The 18,577-nt window shown below is 39.6% G+C and overlaps 1 protein-coding gene across 2 annotated transcripts in view; it reads right to left on the bottom strand.

Moving 5' to 3' along the window:
• The window catches only part of COL19A1 (collagen type XIX alpha 1 chain), a 204,397-nt gene that overhangs the window by 127,105 nt on the left and 58,715 nt on the right, over positions 1-18,577 (bottom strand). For both annotated transcript variants that reach the window (XM_075046427.1, XM_075046428.1), the window contains 2 exons: positions 8,104-8,157; positions 2,923-2,967 (listed from right to left, as the gene is read on the bottom strand). In XM_075046427.1, the coding sequence (XP_074902528.1) occupies positions 2,923-2,967; positions 8,104-8,157 (99 nt within the window). The remainder of the gene's footprint in view (positions 1-2,922; positions 2,968-8,103; positions 8,158-18,577) is intronic.

Here is an 18,577-nt window from a genome sequence, read left to right as displayed (position 1 = left end):
TACCACTACAGGCTTCTATAAGAGAGAACCAAGTTCAACCAAAACAAAAAAAAAGGCGGAATGCAGAACAAGGCTTCTGGATTCCTCAAGGAGAACTAAGTGTAGCAAAGAAACCTTTAAACAGCCTAAAAGAATTTTCCTCAATAGTTTAAATTATAGATGACTCCTGTGTCTTTAACTTACATACGATCACTCACTTTCGCCTCAGTTGCCGATGTCTCCCTGACACCCCCAGCACTTGCTCTGCCAAAGCAGAATGTAGTACAATAAAAGCCAAAGTCAACTAGTTGGATTTGGTGAACTGAGGGTATCAGGCTGAGCTGGTTTCAAGTATTCAATCCTATGGAATGATATGGTCACCAAAACAAAAATATTGTTCATTTTAACATACTTCTGCAGACAGTTTGGAATGGCAAATATCCCACATTTAGGCAGCTGTGTCCCACTCTAGGGGATTTGCAAAACAGAGTGTGCACACACTATCTTGTTCCTTAATATGCAAGATAAGGCAGAATTTTTTGTATTAGGAAAAATCAAATTTTAAGTTCCAGGCTTTTTAATCATGCTTGTTATGCACCAATTACTACAACTATTTTATTTTGTGATGCTATGTTAAAATGCAAAGGTGTTGATACATTTTTAACACTGGAGTTCAGTAACTGGAAACTTGGCGTTGTTCTTCCATAATTACTTGAACTAAGGCTAAACTGAGTAACTACTAAAGCCCAGGCCGAGACCTACTTCCCATAATCTTAAAACACACTCTTTCCTCACAAATCATGATGTGCAGCTTCTGATGAGACTGTCCCAAATTATTTTTGAGTGATCATTGGTAAATAAAGATCCTTCCATTTGGGTATTTCCTTTTATTTGAAGGACAGCTGAATCCATTGTTAATAGCTACACTGGAAATACTTTTAAATGGAATCTTTTAACTAACTTCTGAAGTTACAAGACAGAAAGAAAAAAAATGGTCTAAACGTGCTGACTCAGCTTCCACATAAGAAAAATATGACTATCAGTGATTGAGTCATTTTATCTCTGCTTTAAAAGAAGGGAAATCAAGCAAAGAGAGTGGCAGCAGCAGCTGGAACCATGTGCCTATGTCCAAACACAATTTATTCATAAAATTTGAGGAAAGCACAGCACAGCTGCAGAGCAATTTTGGAAAAAAAAATTAAAAAAATCCACAAGCCCTTCAGAACTGATGAATAATGATGCTACTGAGGAAATAAGATCTGTCGGGGGAGTTAGAAACACTCAAGCCTAACAAGTGCTTTTTTTTTTTTTTTTTGGAGGCTGAATCTTCACATTATAAATGTTAGTTGCTATGGATGCTGATTTTTACTTCTGATACTTCTTCCTTCCTGGTTACTGGAATACTTCCTTCTAAAAAAACCTCTGCAATTTTAAATCTGCTTAAGTTCTGTTAAACCATAACATGCTTTCTTTAAAATATGAACACTAGGAAGCTGACTGACACTTCTGAAGAGGTGTGGTGGGCGAGTGAATGTACCCATGTCCAAAGCAGCCTAACTCACAAATACATTGCACTTTTTTAAATTCAGAAGCTGCCACCTACTCCCCATTTTCTTCAATCCAAATACTGACAGAATAGCAATACCTGTCGGTCTTCATCTTTATGTTATATAAATTCAGCAGAGATGTTTTTCTGCACCTTTTTCAGACAGTGAGCTAAAGCACAGAGAAACTATCTATGATGCAAGAGAAGACTCTTAATCCAGGTTGCCTAAGCCAAATCAGCCAAAACTAGTGAAAAAGCAGTAACCAGGAAGTAACATGGTTAGGAGCTGAAGTTTCAACCATAAACTATCACCACTATTACTTTAATTCCCACTAGGCAGGCTAAGAACAGGCTCTTCCTTCCACTTGTCCCTCAACACAGACTTGCCTTTGATGACCTGTGAAGACCTCCTTGTCTGAAGCCACATAAGATTAGGTTGCATCACCTAGAGCAACCCAAGCTGGCATTCTGTCAGCCAAGACAGCCTTCCACAGGGCCAGTTTAGTTCACATTTTAATGCACATGCTTTCAAACTATTTCTGGCCAGTGCAGAGCATCTGCAATTAGGACAAACTGCTTCAAGCTCCATTTCCGATACCCACTGGTGAAGAACAAGGAAAGGCTGCTCCTGGAATTTACACTCAGAAATGTTTTATAGCTGTCGGGAGACTAAGAATGTCCTTAGGGCAACACGCCAGTCCATCAGGCAAAGGGACTGAACTTCCAGTCTGAGGACGAGATAAATGCACCTGCATTCAGCTTGGCCACTGGCCGTGAAGTCAATTCACTCTGAGTCAGATGCGTACAGGAGACAAAATTCATGTTAACTACTGCATAGGTACACAGAAGCATATAAATGAAAATTAACCCTTTTAAATTGGTGGTCAGTTACGCTGTAGCAAATGTTAAGATTTTGCTATGGCAGCAAACTTAAGTTCTTAGGAAAGAAGTGTGTAAAACATTTAGTAGTTACGATCAACGCAATAAGTTTCTACAAAAGTGCATTTGTAATGTATAAAAGCAATAATTAAGTACTATAAATACCTACACATCATCTCATCATACATTTCATACTCTACAAATATACACTTACTAGTTACCATAGAAATAAGATAACAGTAAACACTACTGAAGTCCAGTGGGTTTGGTTCTGCTAGGCTTCATTATTAAATCTTTTCTTTAAAAAAAAGCATTTCTGAAAGAAGCACTGATGACACTGATTAACACGCACAAAACCCTCCTTGTTCTTAAGCATTTCAGGAATCATTTACATAGCAAAACCAAGAATTTTATTCATGAAAGAGTTAAGGAAGACCTTCCAAATGAAGCTCAACTTGGTTGGCCATATATCAAATTGTTAAACCAAAAAAATAAATAACATGGACAGAATAATTTACCTTTTCACCTTCTTCACCTTTACTACCCGCAAAGCCACGTTCACCCTAGAACACAAAATAAAATAAAAATCTCAAACACAAACATTTTCAAATAATTGCATTCTTTCAAATAGCTTTATTGCACTGAATTTTTATTATGGGATTAAAACCGAAGAAATCGTTTGGATACTGATTGTCTCTCATGCAAAAAGGTGTGAAACCTCTGCAAAAAAATTACATGGGTTTCCACAGTTTTGTTAACAGTAGTCAATCATTTTTCCATTCAGTGTAAGGGATCTTCTTGGCTTTAAAAATTCGGAACTATTCATTGATGCTAAACCTGCTCATTACAGTCCTGCTATTCTTCCGCAGAACCAGTTTTAATACATTTATTCCTATTAATACTTTCATTTTAATTTTTAAATATGACTAGTCAGCTGTGAAGGCCTCCAAAACACAAAACAATTGAAAAAACCATACAGATACAATTTACTGAAAAAACCCCCTCATTCCTTTCCCTTTGAAAACCACATCCAATTACCCAAGTATTAAAAAAAACCCAACCCAAACCAAAAAAACAGAAGGGGTGAGTTTTGAAATATTAATTTTAATTCAGCTTATTTCAGTAGATTGAATTCTTTATTGGATGATCTTTCAATAAAAAGACCTGTCATAATGCTCTTCCAGCTCCAATCTGATAATTTGTAGCTCAGAAAAAGGTCTTAATGTACAATCTTACTATGTTAATGTCTTCGTCAAATAGCCTGCTGCCTGGCTATAGTATGACAAGACTAACACCTGCTTTAGATCTTTATTAATATATACTTGTATGTTTTGTGAGACATACAGCAGACATACAGCCAAAATTATATACTTGTAGCACAAAAACTACCTAATAGAAAACCTCCAAACATTCTCTTTCTCCCTCAAATCATCTAGCAGGAGATGGTTTGCATGTCTTTGCCAGTCTCTAGAATTCAGTCTCACTGCCACAGTACAACACACATGATTTTTACAGGTCTAAAGATGAAAAGACTGGAAAATTTCCAAAGTAAAGCATATAGTGTTTTCTAAATTACTTTCAAAAAATTAGAATGAGCAACGTCTAAACATTCTTTCACCCTTCAAAAAGTGTCATTTCCTTACATAGAAGTCTAAAGTTTAAGTAAGGTTAACTAGAACAGCAGGCTACAACTTGCAAAATTTCTAGCAGCATTTTGTCAAACCTTTCAACTCATATAGCATTCACGTACTACACATCTGGGAATTAAATTCAAAGCTTTGGAGATGTGCAGATGTTTAGATTATCAAATAGTTCTGGACTATTGGACTCAGCCTACAGTGGCTGCTTTTTGTTTGTTTCTTTGGCTGGGTGACTCATGCAATCAATAGCTTAGGGTTCAATTTTAGAAGCACACCCAAGACAAAGCATGGAAAATGGGATCTAGTGAAATAACCTTCCGTATGCCCTCACCGAAAAATGAGCGGTTAACTACTGAAATAATTTCTGAATGTATGCAACTTCTGTTCTGCTCTTTTAATTTCCCTTTCTCATGAAAGGTTGGACCAGATGATCTTCTGAGGTCGCTTCCAACCTGGGTTTTCTATGATTCTGCAATTCCCATTCTCCAGCTGTTGGACATGCAACACAGCTAACATTCATTTTTTACAAATTCCTAGAAGCCAAGTGTTTTCTTCATTTAGCTTTCCTATTTGTGAGACTACATATCTTGTCTTTACTCAACTCCCAATTCATTAGATAAAAATGATTCTTAGATAGGGTCAAAATTTCTCTGGTTGTAGCTTGTGTCCATTGCCTCTTGTCCTTTCACTGTACACCTCTTACAAGAGTCTGGCTCTGGCTCCTCCACACCTCCCTTCCAAATCATCTCATCTTAAGGCTGAACAGGCCCAGCTCCCTCAGCCTCCCCTCATACATCACGGGCTCCAAGCCCCTGGCCATCTTGGTGGGCCTCCACTGGGCTCGCTCCAATGAGCTGCTCCTTGTCCTCTCCTGTGGAGCTCCAAACTGGACACAGAACTCCAGATGCGGTCTCACAAGCACCAGTCACTCCTCCTGATCTGCTGGCCATGGTCTAAAGCAGCCCAAGATGCAGTTGGCCACCTCCACAGCAAGGGCACCCAGCAGGACCCCCAACTCCTTTTCTGTAGAGCTGCTTTCTAGCAATTTGTCACGTAACCTGTACTGTCGCATGAGACTATTCCTTCCCAGAGGCAGGACCTCATGTTTGCCTTTGCTTAACACTTCATGACTTCTGCATTAGCTCATTTCTCCAGGAAGTTGAGGTCCCACTGAATATCATTCCTGCCCTACCTTCCAGTGCACTGACTACTTGCCCACATTTCATAACATCCATGAACTTGCTGAGAATCCCATCATCCAGGTTATTAATCAAGACACTAAATAATACTGGCCCCAGTGTCACCCCATGGGGGATGACACTAGTTACTAGGTAGCAGTTGGACTGCATAGCGGTTATTACACCTCTGAGCCCAACAATGCAACCAATCTTCCAGCCACCTTATTGTCCATTTATCCAGTCCATATCTCACAGATTTGACTACAATGTTATGACTGGAGACTGCACCAAAAGCCTGGCTGAAGTCAAGGTATACAACATCTACTGCTCCCTCCTAATCCACACAGACAGTCATCTTATCAGAGTAGGCAATCATGCTGGTCAGGCATGATTTGTCCTTGGTGAATCCATACTACCTGTTCCCAGTCACCTTCATGTGTTTAGAAATGCCTTCCAGGATTTGCTATACAATATTTCCAGGGAAAGAGGTGAGGCTGACTGGTCTGCAGTTCCCTGGATCCTTCATGAAGATGAACGTGATGTTTTCCTGTTTCTAGTCACCAGAGACCTCCCCCTAGTCATCATGATCTTTTGATAATGAGAGAGGGCAGCCTTGCAGTGACACCAGCCAGCTCTCCCAGCACCCCTGCATGCATACATTTTGGTATCTTGCAAATGTCCAAGTAGCTCAAGTGCTCCTTAACACTCTCTTCTCCTTCAGTGGGCAATGGTTCATTGTCACATACTCTGCGAGGAGGGTTAAGTAACCTGGAAGGCCTGAGGGCAAACTTCGTTAGTGAAAACCAAGGCAAAAAAGGCATTGAGTACTCTCATCCTTTTCCACGTCCCCCACCCCATTAAGCAGTGGGTCAACATTTTCTTCAGCCTTGTTTTTGCTACGAATGCACTTAACAGAAGCCCGTCGTGCTGCCCTTCAAATCCCTCATAAGTTTCAATTCCAGGTGAGGTTTTGGTTTCCTAACTCCATTGCCACATGCTCTGGCAATGTTGCTATATTCCTACTGGGTAGCTCACCCCAGCTTCCACTGTTTACTTTCTTTTTGCATCTGAGCTCAGCCAGGAGCTCCTTGTTCATCCATGCTGGCCTTCTGCTATACTCGCTCAACTCCCTGCACATCAGCATGGACTGTTCTTAGGATTTTAGGAAGCTGTCCTTGAAGATCAACCAGCTGGGCTCCTTAGGCCTGCAGGACAGTCTTGATTGCTCCTTGGCCTCCTCTTTGCCACGCTCAACAATCTTAGCTCCTTGCAACTCTCCTCAAAGGTCTTCTTTTCTAGTTCCCTGAGCATACACTAGCTACCTGCTGGACCCTCTCTGGTTTCTCCACATCTCTTGAAGAAGTGAGGGTGGAAGATGAAGACCCCTCAAACATGATACAGCACACCAGATGCAGCACCACCAAGCAAAGGAGGGAAAATATCTTCCCCTGATCTGCCAGCTGCAGTTCTACTAACATAGTCCAATATGTGGTTCACTTTATTCCCAATAGGAGAACACTGTTGGCTCGTAATTCAGCCTCATGTCTACCTCCAGGTCCTGTTCAGCAATGCTGCTGCTCAGCCAGTCAGTTCTCTGCCTGTAGCAATGTATGCGGTGACTAACAAATTCCTTCTTTTTCAGAAATACAGTCTAAGTGTCCAGATTTTTTGCACACATTTGAATTTTTAAAAAATTATTTCCAATTAAAGAAAATAAGAAAAATAGTCAACAGAAAGTGCAGAGAAAGAAGTTTATGCAATTTCCACCTGACAGCATTAAAAAATATAACAACGGTAGCCACTGGTAAGTTACTTCGAAGAATTTGAATGTTGCAGAAATAAAAACGTGAAAGTTGCAAAATAAGACATTTATGACTGACTTAAATTCTCCTTTCTGTGGCAGAATTCTCACATTAAATTAGGCAAAATATTTCACACAAGCTTTTTCATGGACAATCACTGCTCGTCTTGATACTCACTGCAGGATTGGTGATCTGATTTTCTGTGTTTTAAATACTCCTGCAGTACAAGTCAATGAGATCCTGGCTTTGAACATACAAATTGATAGATTGTGGTAAGCATGTTGTGGAACTCAATGCTGGCTACCTCATCTGCAGAAAATAAGTTCCTTCCTTCCCTTCGTGCTATATTACAGGAAGCATCCGCCCTAAAGATACACAAATCAGCCCTTTGCATCAAGGTCATGCTGCAGAACACTTTCTTGAAATTTTAATATGAACAAAATAATGATTATTTTTGTGTAGTCCCTTAATTTGTGGAAGCAGCAGAACTATTTCCCCTATAAATTTCTAAAAGGAATTAGCTGGACAGACACATGTGACATTAAGATTTCATTCCAAATACTTGTTAAACACAGCTGCAATTAATAGAAAACAAAATCTGACCATGAAAAGAGTCAGGCAACTTCAACAAATATTACCAGCAAGGTCTACAATACAGATGTCTCTTTTTGCAAGTTCTAGCCTTCCTACAATATTCCACCTCTGGAGAGGAGCAAAAGATCAAAATGGAAGAGTGGAAGAAGTGGTGCCATCCCTCATCTCATTTTGCTGAGACAATGAGACTCAAATTTCAAATTCTTGAATCTGCTATCTTGCGGCTTGTAAGATCTGCACAGTTCTGAGACTTAGGCGACTGCTCTTATTGCAAAATAATACTGAGAGGCAGGTTTGTGCTACCGTACCACACGCCCTTTCTCTTTTGAAAGAGAAGGTAATAGTAAAGTTCTTCTGTCACATCACACAACTCAGAAAGTGAATATATAATTCAAGTACGATTTATGTACATATTGGATAGCTAGCAAAAAGGATGTTGAGAATGAAAATACATAAAATGAGACTGGTTGGTTTGGTTTTTTTACCTTTGAACCAGTAAGACCAGGCATGCCAGGAGCACCTACTAAGCCAACTTCCCCCTGAAACAAAATGTACATAGCCATCATTTTACAGACCTAACTCATGACTGAGCTAAATTCAGAGAAAAAGACATCTAGACATGTATTACTTCTCATTCATTTACTACAGAACAGCTAAATTGATTTCTAGGGTTGTTTATGTCTGTTGCCTTCTATTTGGTTAAAATACATTTCACTTTCAAAATACTAGGTAATTAACAATTAAAGGTTATCTAATTATGCAGCAGATATAGCTGTAGATTCCTACAGACAACTGGACAACAAAAAAAGATTAGAGAGTTTGGTTCACGTGAAAATCTTTTTAAAGTTTTATTTCAGGCCCTGATTCAGAAAAAAATACTTCAGAAGACACTTGCATACTAGCCAAGTACCTAAAATCCCAACAAGGGTGTCACAGCCCCCACTCTCTCCCTAATACCTATTAGGTGCTTGAGCCCACAGGGATCTACACTTAAACCATTAGGTCCCACAGGGAGTAGTACGTACGAAGCTGACTGCTGGTTTCATTTCTAGGCTCTGCTCAAAGGGGAGTTTCAGATCTTCCCCCCATCTCTAGAGGAGTCCCAACCTACTCAGCAGGAGGAAATGCAGTTCTTGGTCCTGTGCAACCAGGCACAAAATCTGTTGCTCCTACTTCCTAAGTGAATTTTCTGTATATGTTGCTAAATTACTGCCTCGTCTACCCCATGTTTTAAAAGAACAAAAAAGCCACCTGTACAGTTGACTGTTCATCAGCCCCTGCCCCCCAAATTATTTTCTCCTTGCACTGCCCATGAAAATTAAGAATCTGATTTGGGTTTGTAAATTCCATTCACAAAACCAGATGCTTAAAAGTTGTGCTCACCAAGTGAGCATAAGTACAAAGAAGCACCTTGTTAATAAAAAATGTTTTTAAAAGGTATCCATCCAAGCTGCATAACACGGTAAACTTCATCTTCAATATCTGAATAAGGGCTAGTTGAGCAAAAGAAAAAAAATACATCAATAGCTCTTAGTTGAAAGCTACAGACAATTCAATCCTGCATTTAATATAGGGCTTTCCAAGGCAAAGGTACAGTTAAAAAACTAGTAATATCTCATTTAGAATTAAAATACAAAATATTGCAGCAGTTTCTTTTTCCATTCCTTCTTAGCAAAGCATGTTAAACAATTACAGACCTAGTGAGAAACAGGCTCTGCCACTCAGAGCTAAGAACCACTGTCCATTTACAGATTCATGAAACATGCTACCATGAAGTACGTTAATTTTGGTCTTAAATCTAAAGTTACCAAGCTAAGTTCGGTTAGAAGAATTCATCCGTGCTCATATGACTTCGGGTGAGAGTTTAGGAGACTTATTAAAGGAATCTAAAATCAAATGCTTTCTCCATTCCATTCATGGCTCTTAATTCCTTGACAGAAGTTTGCCCTAGTAATTTGCACACCATCCAATTCAGTTTTCTAGCCAAGCCAGAATTCAGCAACAAAAGAAAGTTTTGAAAGTTCACTCATTTGAGTCCAAGCCAAGCAGAAGACAAATGCCTCAGAGATGCAAAAAAAAGAACAGAGACAAAGGAAAAACTCCAGTCTCTCTTAACAACAGAAAGAGCCAATAAAAGAACAATTACTCATCAAAATGATACAAGTAATTAAGCAAATAAATACAAAGCACTCATGATACACAACAATTAAAATACAGCTTAAAATAGCTTGTTAAAATGGCATATTTCTAACTCCACTCATGGCACAGTTTGCAACATCTTCCTTCCAGCTCCTCTCTGTAAAAATAGATGCTAGCGTGCTGGGGAAAAATTCTAATTAATCAGTACAAGTAATACTTAGTCCTTCATTTTCTCCAGATTTGCAGTGTGAATTCAAAAAAATTCTTCATAATCTAATAGTTACCAGATATTAATACTTCATCTTGCCTGCTATATTGGATCACTGTAAACTAGGAAAAAAACACACACACACACACATTCACTGTTTTTTTTGTGGAGACAAGTCATAGATGTTTTGCCTTGCGCTGTTTAATCAGTGTTCTACAAATTATTATCCCTTCAACACAACAATGCAGAAATAACCTCCTACATCAATACTGATTCTTATTAAATCTAAAATTATTAACGTTGTGGTTGCTTTACCTACTTCGGAAACGTGCAGTGTATTTATAATCATGGTTCTTAATGTATTTATCATTTATTGATTTTGCAGTTTGTAATAGCACTGCAACACCCTATAAAATTAGAAATTCAGTTTATACCTGAAGGTTTTCAAGATAAATAAGATGCTTTGTATCTGTGTACTTAGCAAGTTCCTTAGAATGCATTTACATTAATTTTTATACCTTGACTTCCACAATTAGCTATTTTTTCCCCCTAAATAGGAGACTTTCACATTAAAAAAGATTAAAAAAAAAAAAGGAGAGACTATCTTAACATACAAGTATGTGAACTTTATTAAGTGCACTGGTTACTTGTGCTACTAAACAATATGGTGCCAAAAATGAATTAGGCATCACGTTAACTAATCACTAATTAAAAAAAAAAAAAAAAAAAAAAAAAAAAAGAGTTGAGAGAAACTTATATCAATCAATTGGAATGCATTTTGCTATTTGGAACATTTCTGGCATTAACATGATTTATAATGGCACACATGCTGGAACTTTGTGAGAGTCTCTTCAAGGCTGGGAAAAAGAAACAATTACTGTAAAATACTTAAAGCATTTTGCAGATATGATTCTGAAAAATTAAAAGAAAAAAAAAAAAGCCAGAAAACCACCAAGCAGCAGTCAGATGCTTCTCCGTCCTCAATATGAAAACCAAACATTTTTCCTTTTATTTTTAAATTTACTGGGGCACTGCCAGGAGCCTGATTTACAGAATAGGCTTGGTACTCCAGGGTTATTAGCAAGGAAACTCATCTTGTTAGAAGTAAAATCAGCACAGTCAGACACTACTTACTGTTTTGATAATTTATGGATACGTGTCTTCCATTACTCTGAGTATGCCAGACCCTTGGAATAATCTAATAGCCCGGTGTTTTAAAATGAGGACAACTATTTTTAGCATTGCAGAAATGGAGCGGAATGTTCAACAACGTACTGTCAGGGGACTTGAGCAGCATCCTCCCCTGTGGAGCACGTACCGAGCCAGTCCAGAGCCACCAGCGGAGGCAGAGCTTCGCCTTTAACGAATAAAAATCCCACACCAATTATACTCCATTATATGACACCTTCCTTAGCCTGCTGGAATATTTCCTTGTTTCTTTAAACAGGCTCCTGTTTATGCTTAGGACCACCTGATAGAATATTAATCACATAAAAATATATTCAGCTGATATTTACTAAGACTCGCCCTGTGAATCTCCTGGATTAGTCATGTCAGGAAGTTTCTGTTAAACGTTACGACATTTTGGTTTCACTGCATCTACTGATCCTTTTGTTCCCACTTGGTTTCTGTTGAACTACCAGTATTCCCTCAGTACGTGCTCAGTGCTCCTTGATACAAACTTGACCCATGTGAGCAAGCGTAAGATCCTCCCTTAAAAAAAGACTTGATGAAAAAGTGCTTGTGACAGGTAGATGGTTTGTTTCCTTTGCTCTGTCCTGCTTCCACAGCAGCCCCCGCAGAGCAGGTACGCCACGGCTTGGCCAAGTGGGCAAGGGCTGGTCAGAGGATTCTTGTGTCATTGTGTCCTAGTGATCAGGGCTCCTGTGGCTTTTTTTATGTAGCTGCTCAGGAGAAAGGCAAATTAGAATAACCCTACTGTTCTCATTTGCACCTCATAACATAATCGGAGTTCAGGAGGCATCAATTTTTCCTCATTCCCAACCCTTCCTGATACCAGCCTTTGGGACAGCTCTGACTCACCCATCTGTTCAGGCAACTAGGCGTTAATACACTCCAAATTAAACAACACTTGAAAATTTAGGTTTTGGTGCTTTGCATGCAAACTAATGAGTCAGCAGCCAGAGGCAGCTTGGAGCTTCAGAGAATATGGCCACAGGGCTCCTTACTCCAGACTGCATTCTCTTCAGTTGGCATTGTTTCCTTTTTTGCTATTAGCATGTCTTAAAAAGCACGCAACTTGCACAATTTCTATATTCAAATACATAAAGCACCCATATTTCACAAATAAAGTGCATGAGTCAAAAGTCTGTTTCTATATTTTGCTCCCACAAATTATTTTCACACAACATGAGAAGTCAGAGAAGTTGTTCTGAAAAACCCAAGATGAAAGGATCACTCAATTTATTTTCATGCGTAACTACAGGCTGGTATATTGCTTTTTTTTTCTTTTTTTCTTTCGAAAACTGGTAAGGAACTGACTGAAGCCTTTATGATAGATGCCAAGGAGTGGTTTTTATACAGTCAAAAAAAGTATCAGCAGAAGCAGAGCCTCTACTGCCAGTAGGTGTTCTTTCTGCATTTGGCAAATACAAGTGGTATTCACCATTATCGCATGTCCTTGAAGAAGTGACAATTGCCGCCTTCTTGACCTTCTTCGTCAAGAATCACAGAATCACAAAACCACAGAATCATTTAGGTTGGCAAAGACCTTTAAGACCATCAAGTCCAACTGTAAACCTAACACTACCAAGTCCACCACTAAACCATGTCCCTAAGGGCCACATCTACATGCCTTTAAACACCTCCAGGGATGGTGACTCCACCACTTCCCTGGGCAGCCTGTTCCAATGCTTGGCAACCCTTTTGGTGAAGAATTTTTTTCTACTATCCAATCTAAACCTCCCCTGCCACAACTTGAGGCCATTTCCTCTCATCCTATCACTTTTTACTTGATAGAAGAGACCAGCACCCACCTCGCTACAACCTCCTTTCAGGTAGTTGCAAAGAGCGATCAGGTCTCCCCTCAGCCTCCTCTTTTCCAGACTAAACCACCCCAGTTCCCTCAGCCGCTCCTCACAAGACTTGTGCTCCAGGCCCCTCACCAGCTTCGTTGCCCTTCTCTGGACACGCTCCAGCACCTCCATGTCTTTCCTGTAGTGAGGGGCCCAAAACTGAACACAGGACTCGAGGTGCGGCCTCACCGGTGCCCAGTACAGGGGGACAACCACCTCCCTGCTCCTGCTGGCCACACCGTTTCTGATACAGGCCAGGATGCCGCTGGCCGCCTTGGCCACCTGGGCACACTGCTGGCTCACATTCAGCCGGCTGTCGACCAGCACCCCCAGGTCCTTTTCCACCAGGCAGCTTTCCAGCCACTCTTCCCCAAGCCAAAGGCACATTTCCAGTCACCACCCCTAAATGCCACTGATTTCAAACAGAACAGAACTGGACTGCAAGGAACTAAACAGCAAATAGAGGAGAAAAATGAAGGCAGAACATATTATCAGCACATAACCAGGACCCTGGGTACTCTGGGTGTAGTTCCTCGGTTGTGACAGGAAACTCGTTAGCCACTCAGGGCCCGGAATGATGGAGCTTTACAAGCAAGGGGCAAGTTCTAGGCAATGTGGAAGAGCAGTGGAACATGACCGCTTCTCCTCATTTTGCCTCACTGTGTCCTAGAGCCTGAGGGCCTTTGCAATTTTTTCCTCTACTTTTCAGCCTGGGTCAAATGACTCAACTAACAGATTTTTTAATGGCCCACCACCCAGGTACATTCCTTAGGTAAGAAAGGTAAGGAGCACACTGTACTACATAAAAGTGGATAATGTTAATTTTTTTTATTTTTTTTTAGATTGTTATTTGAAAATGCAGTGCGGACATGAATTGAACATGGACTTGAAAACAATCCAGTTCCTTTGACCTAGAACATGATACAGAGAGTGTAAAGAAAATGCAAACAAAAACCATGAGAACACTTACTGTAGAGTACTTGCAACTGGCAAATAGGCTTCTGGCTGCAAAAGGTTCTCAAAGATTCATAATGTCTTATGGATGAACAGTTTAGAAAATTAAGCCTAGCCAGTTGGATATTTCTATCATCTGAAGCAACACAGTAGGAAAACTTTTGAAGTAATCTTATACTCATGGACAACTGACAGATTTTTGTAACTATGTTTTTTCCCTTACAGTAGATCTGTCAAAAGAAAAATTGCCTGACTTACACACCACCTATTGATTTATTGTTAACCCAACCATAACATGGGTGTTAAAGTGAATCTAAATCCTATTAAAGTTTCAACAGAACTGGAAATTCATCTAATTAGCCTTGCTAAAATACTATTTGAAATGCAGTAATGTTAAATATAAATTAAAAAGCATTATCCAATATTAATGAATTGCCGAGGTCTTTTCAAAATAATAAAATATATTATGACTATTATATTCACCATAATAATTGGAGCCCCAAGTATATATTAGGAAGGTAAACAGCATTGGTCAACCTCTCAGATGTCAGAGGCATTTTTAGTCCAGGAATTATTATTGTCATTATCATCATCCATTTCCATAACCTGAAGATTCAGGAGGTACTTTCTTAGCTGGTACAGATGTCAGTTTACACTAACAAAGATCTGTCCCACAGGCCATTAAACACTATTAAGTCTAATGTCTAGCCACACAGATATGAAATGTAAAAAAACAGTAGCAAGGCAAGGATTTATGGTGAATCAACAATAAATAGACCACATATAGACTGGAATTTCTAATCTAGGAACTAGCTCAGATGAGTACTTTTTCTGAAATACCATATTGTTGGTGTGCTTGTGTAGCTGCAAACCTCCTATAAACTAGTAAAGCAGTTCAAGATACAGTTTCCATGTCTCCATTTACACTCGGAAGTTTAAGGCTTTCCCAGGAAATATATCTCCTCACTTCAAAAACAATGCTTTCTGATATTTGATGTCTTTTAGAGACGGGCTAGCGTTTGGATGAAGAGGATATACGGACCACGTATCTAGGACTCCAACAGACAGTTCCCCACCCATGAATTGGGGGTCAGCAGATCTACCGTCAGCACAGGAGCCCCAGGAACTGCTCCCTGAAGTTAACCCTCCAGGTGTACCCCACGACTATAAATTCTGAGCAGCCTTGTGGGGAAGAGCAACATCTCAGCCTAGTAGGGTTGTCACTTTTCCTTTCAGGCCCTTTGCTTAACCTCTTTGAGGCTTACTAGTCTACTCCATACCCCACATCTGGGATGCCTGACAGAAAGAAGCTAGTCCACTATCCAAGGGACACAGGCTCTCTCTGCATGAGTTTTTAATCATCCTCTCACTAAACCCCAATGTTTATTTAGAGAATCAACACTGCTCTGACAGCCATTTCTCCAGCTGCATTCCTTTCTCATTCTTCCAAGGTTCAGCAGAAGTACTGCCAGTACACTATATTCTACAGGGCGGCATTTCTTCTGGCTATTTTACAACACTGGCATTATAAGTCTGTCACTGCAAAGAGAGACGCATTTTTGTTAACAGTTCCTGAAGTCTCACCTTCTTCCATCTCATGGACTTGATACCAGAAGAGAAAAATGCTCAGACTAAAGTATGAAGAAATGGGGCAAGGGAAGACAAAGTGGCCATAGGCACCATGACTTTACACATCCCACCAGCTAAGACTCTGAGAGTTCACATTAATCAAAGATGATTTGTAAGAGCATCCTGATAGTTTACTATTTCCACTGCTGGTTTTGCCAGCAGAGTTGCTATCACGCACTGACTAACAAATGCCACAAAGATCATAATTTCTTCCACTCAGAGTTATTAAAACAAAACAAAATCCCCAAAGTGGAATTAAATAAACAGGCCACCATTGAGACAATCTCTCTCCCATTACGCAGTGTGCTGTTATGTAGCTTACAAGAAAATCAGTAAGGAATAGCATTGTACACTATCTATTCTCATCTGTTAAGCACTTTCGCTCTTCCCTTGCAGCCTTGGGTGCGTTTCTATCAATACTGTATGCTCCTCTGGGCAGGGAATTTCTTTTACTCCAGGCTTGTGCTACACTGTACAAGAAAGTCCCAAGACCTTCTCATGTTATGGGAAGACACACGAACACAGAGTTTAACAGCTATACCTCAGGAGTCTGGCATTCTCCTTCCATGCATACTCCCTAAGAGAATTTTCATTCTAAGATGTGGACAGCTAAATAAACATTTCTTGAGATCTTATTGTCAATAGCTATAAATAAAGTGTTAATAGCCATAAATAAAGTGTTGTGCATCTTCCACATGTAAAGGTAACAGCTTACAACTATTAAATAAAGTTAACTATAGATTAATTGCTCCTATTTAGTGTCTGTCTTACTACAAACTAAAACAATAGTATCTTCATTTGTAATGGAAAATCAGAACTGCCATTCACAACAACAAGGGAGCACAGTGAAAGGAGTATTAATTCTGAAGAAAGAGCATCAGCTGACTAGCATCTCAGTATCTGAAAAAAAAAAAAAAAAAGAAAAAAGAAAAAAAAAGAAAAAAATCTGGCTTGTGTGAGGTACTTGTTAAATACAAATCAAACACCTGTCAACCAGCTGGGCCGCGTGTGTCACTGCTGAGCCATCTGCAGAAACACACCCCGCGCCAGTTGCTTTACTTAGCATGGCCTGGGAACAAGAATCCATTAGACAGAAAGTCAACAGTGGAATTAGCAGCACTTTTTCTTTTAGTGCCCTTCCACTTACTTGTTTGACTTCTTGTGTTTCTATTTTTGGGAGCCTCATGCCAGAGCAACAGTGCTGACTGGTGATTAGACAAGACTTGGCCCAGCCTCGGCGTGTCACATTGATTTAATCGATTCAGACTTGAAACATGCAGTATGGATCTTAGGTGTTGATAAATACTGGCTAGCAGTGGGAATTAAAAAAAATAAATACATTCTGTTTCGCAATGCTATGAATGATTTTACTTTATGAATAAAAAGCAGTTTTTATGTCCAAGAACTTAGTGTCTACAAATTAAGAAAAGCAATTTACATGGAATTTGGAATATAAAACCTACATTATAATTTTTAAGGTTTTTTTGGAAGAAGTATATTCATTGACATTGAAAAAGCACATTTGAGCTGGATTTATTTAAATAATTATATGACTAATAAAACTCACCCACCAAAAAAAGGGCAAAGAAGAGTTAATAGTTAATAGGTCACAAGTCACAGCAGCCAACAGTATTATCTATAACCTCTGTACAATTTGTACTACATATAAATTTTCCACTGCATGAAGCTAAAAATTTTTTTTTTAAATCTCTTGCACTACTTGTAATAGAAGTTGTTAGCCAGGGAGAAAATACTGTTACATATAAATTAAATGAAGTACAGTAACGTTAAGTTATCCATTATTATCCTAATATAGATCAATGATTCATCAGCTCCAAAATCTAGTATTTGGTGAAATCCAACACCTAATTCCTCAAAAGACGACAAACAAAACTAAGCAAAACATGTCAGACAAGCTGTACAATGCTGCAGTACAGTGAGAAAGTTTATTCCTCCCCAATTAGTCCATCGCCTGCAACATGCTGCTGCTAACTTTCATAACGCCAAGTCTTGTAATAATGAGTATGTTTCTTAAAGCCCTACTTTCTGATGAGATGTGAAAAGCTCAGAATATTAGTTTCAAAACCTGTGGTCTCTAGCCCTCACAACTAAAGGAGGAAAAAAAAAAAATAAAAAAAAAATCTGTGTGCCACAGAAACCTCACAGAAAGAACCCAATGAATATAATTTACGAACAATTGAAGAAGAATCCTCAAGCCTCCCCCTGCCCTTTCGAAGACCGTAGGTCCTGACTGAGGCTTTTCAAACACAGTTAAGAATCCCAGAGCCAGGCAGGCTCACAGCTGGAGTATTCATGACTCTCTGATTAGGGAACAAAGAGCTGCATTTAATGACTGCATTATTTCACAGCCACATTATTTTTTACTTCCACGTTACACAACACGCTAACAAAAGCCTGTCCTGCATGGCAGCGTGCCACCCTCAGTTTTGCTCCCAGCAGCCCAGACCCCTATAAAATGGACGGTGACCTCTGGTTTCTTTGGCCACACCTCACACCACAATAGCAGCCACTGCACGCCAGGCCCCCGTGACCGGCCACGTTCTGCTGGTTATTACCGTTTCTTTGCAAATACCAGCGGGTATACCCTTCCACCCCAGCTCTTATCTCACCAGTGTCACTCGCCTGAAGGAGCCCATGGCTTTGATGCTGAGCAATACAAGCATTAGCGTCTGGCTCCCAAAACACATTTGCGCTTTTGTTCTACTCAATTGCGCTAATCTGATTTTAAGGGAAACCACAGGAGGACAGAAGACAATGCCACGACTTTCCTCAAACGGGTTAGCTGACAGACTGAAGCATAAATTCTTTTTTCCTCAAAAAGCAACAATTCTTTAATTAAAAATGAAGTCTCTGCTCACCAACAGCTACACAACCTACAGTGGTCACTAGCACTGTTCCCTCCAGAATGGAAATAACAGCCAAGCAGTGTCACTGCACGCAAGGTAATTTGATTCCACGGAGCTTTCGATTGAG

This window comes from Buteo buteo, chromosome 15, assembly GCF_964188355.1.
Source record: "Buteo buteo chromosome 15, bButBut1.hap1.1, whole genome shotgun sequence".
In the NCBI taxonomy this organism is placed as follows: domain Eukaryota; kingdom Metazoa; phylum Chordata; class Aves; order Accipitriformes; family Accipitridae; genus Buteo; species Buteo buteo.
Note: the sequence above shows the minus strand (reverse complement) of the source record. Positions and strands in the feature narration are given on the sequence as shown.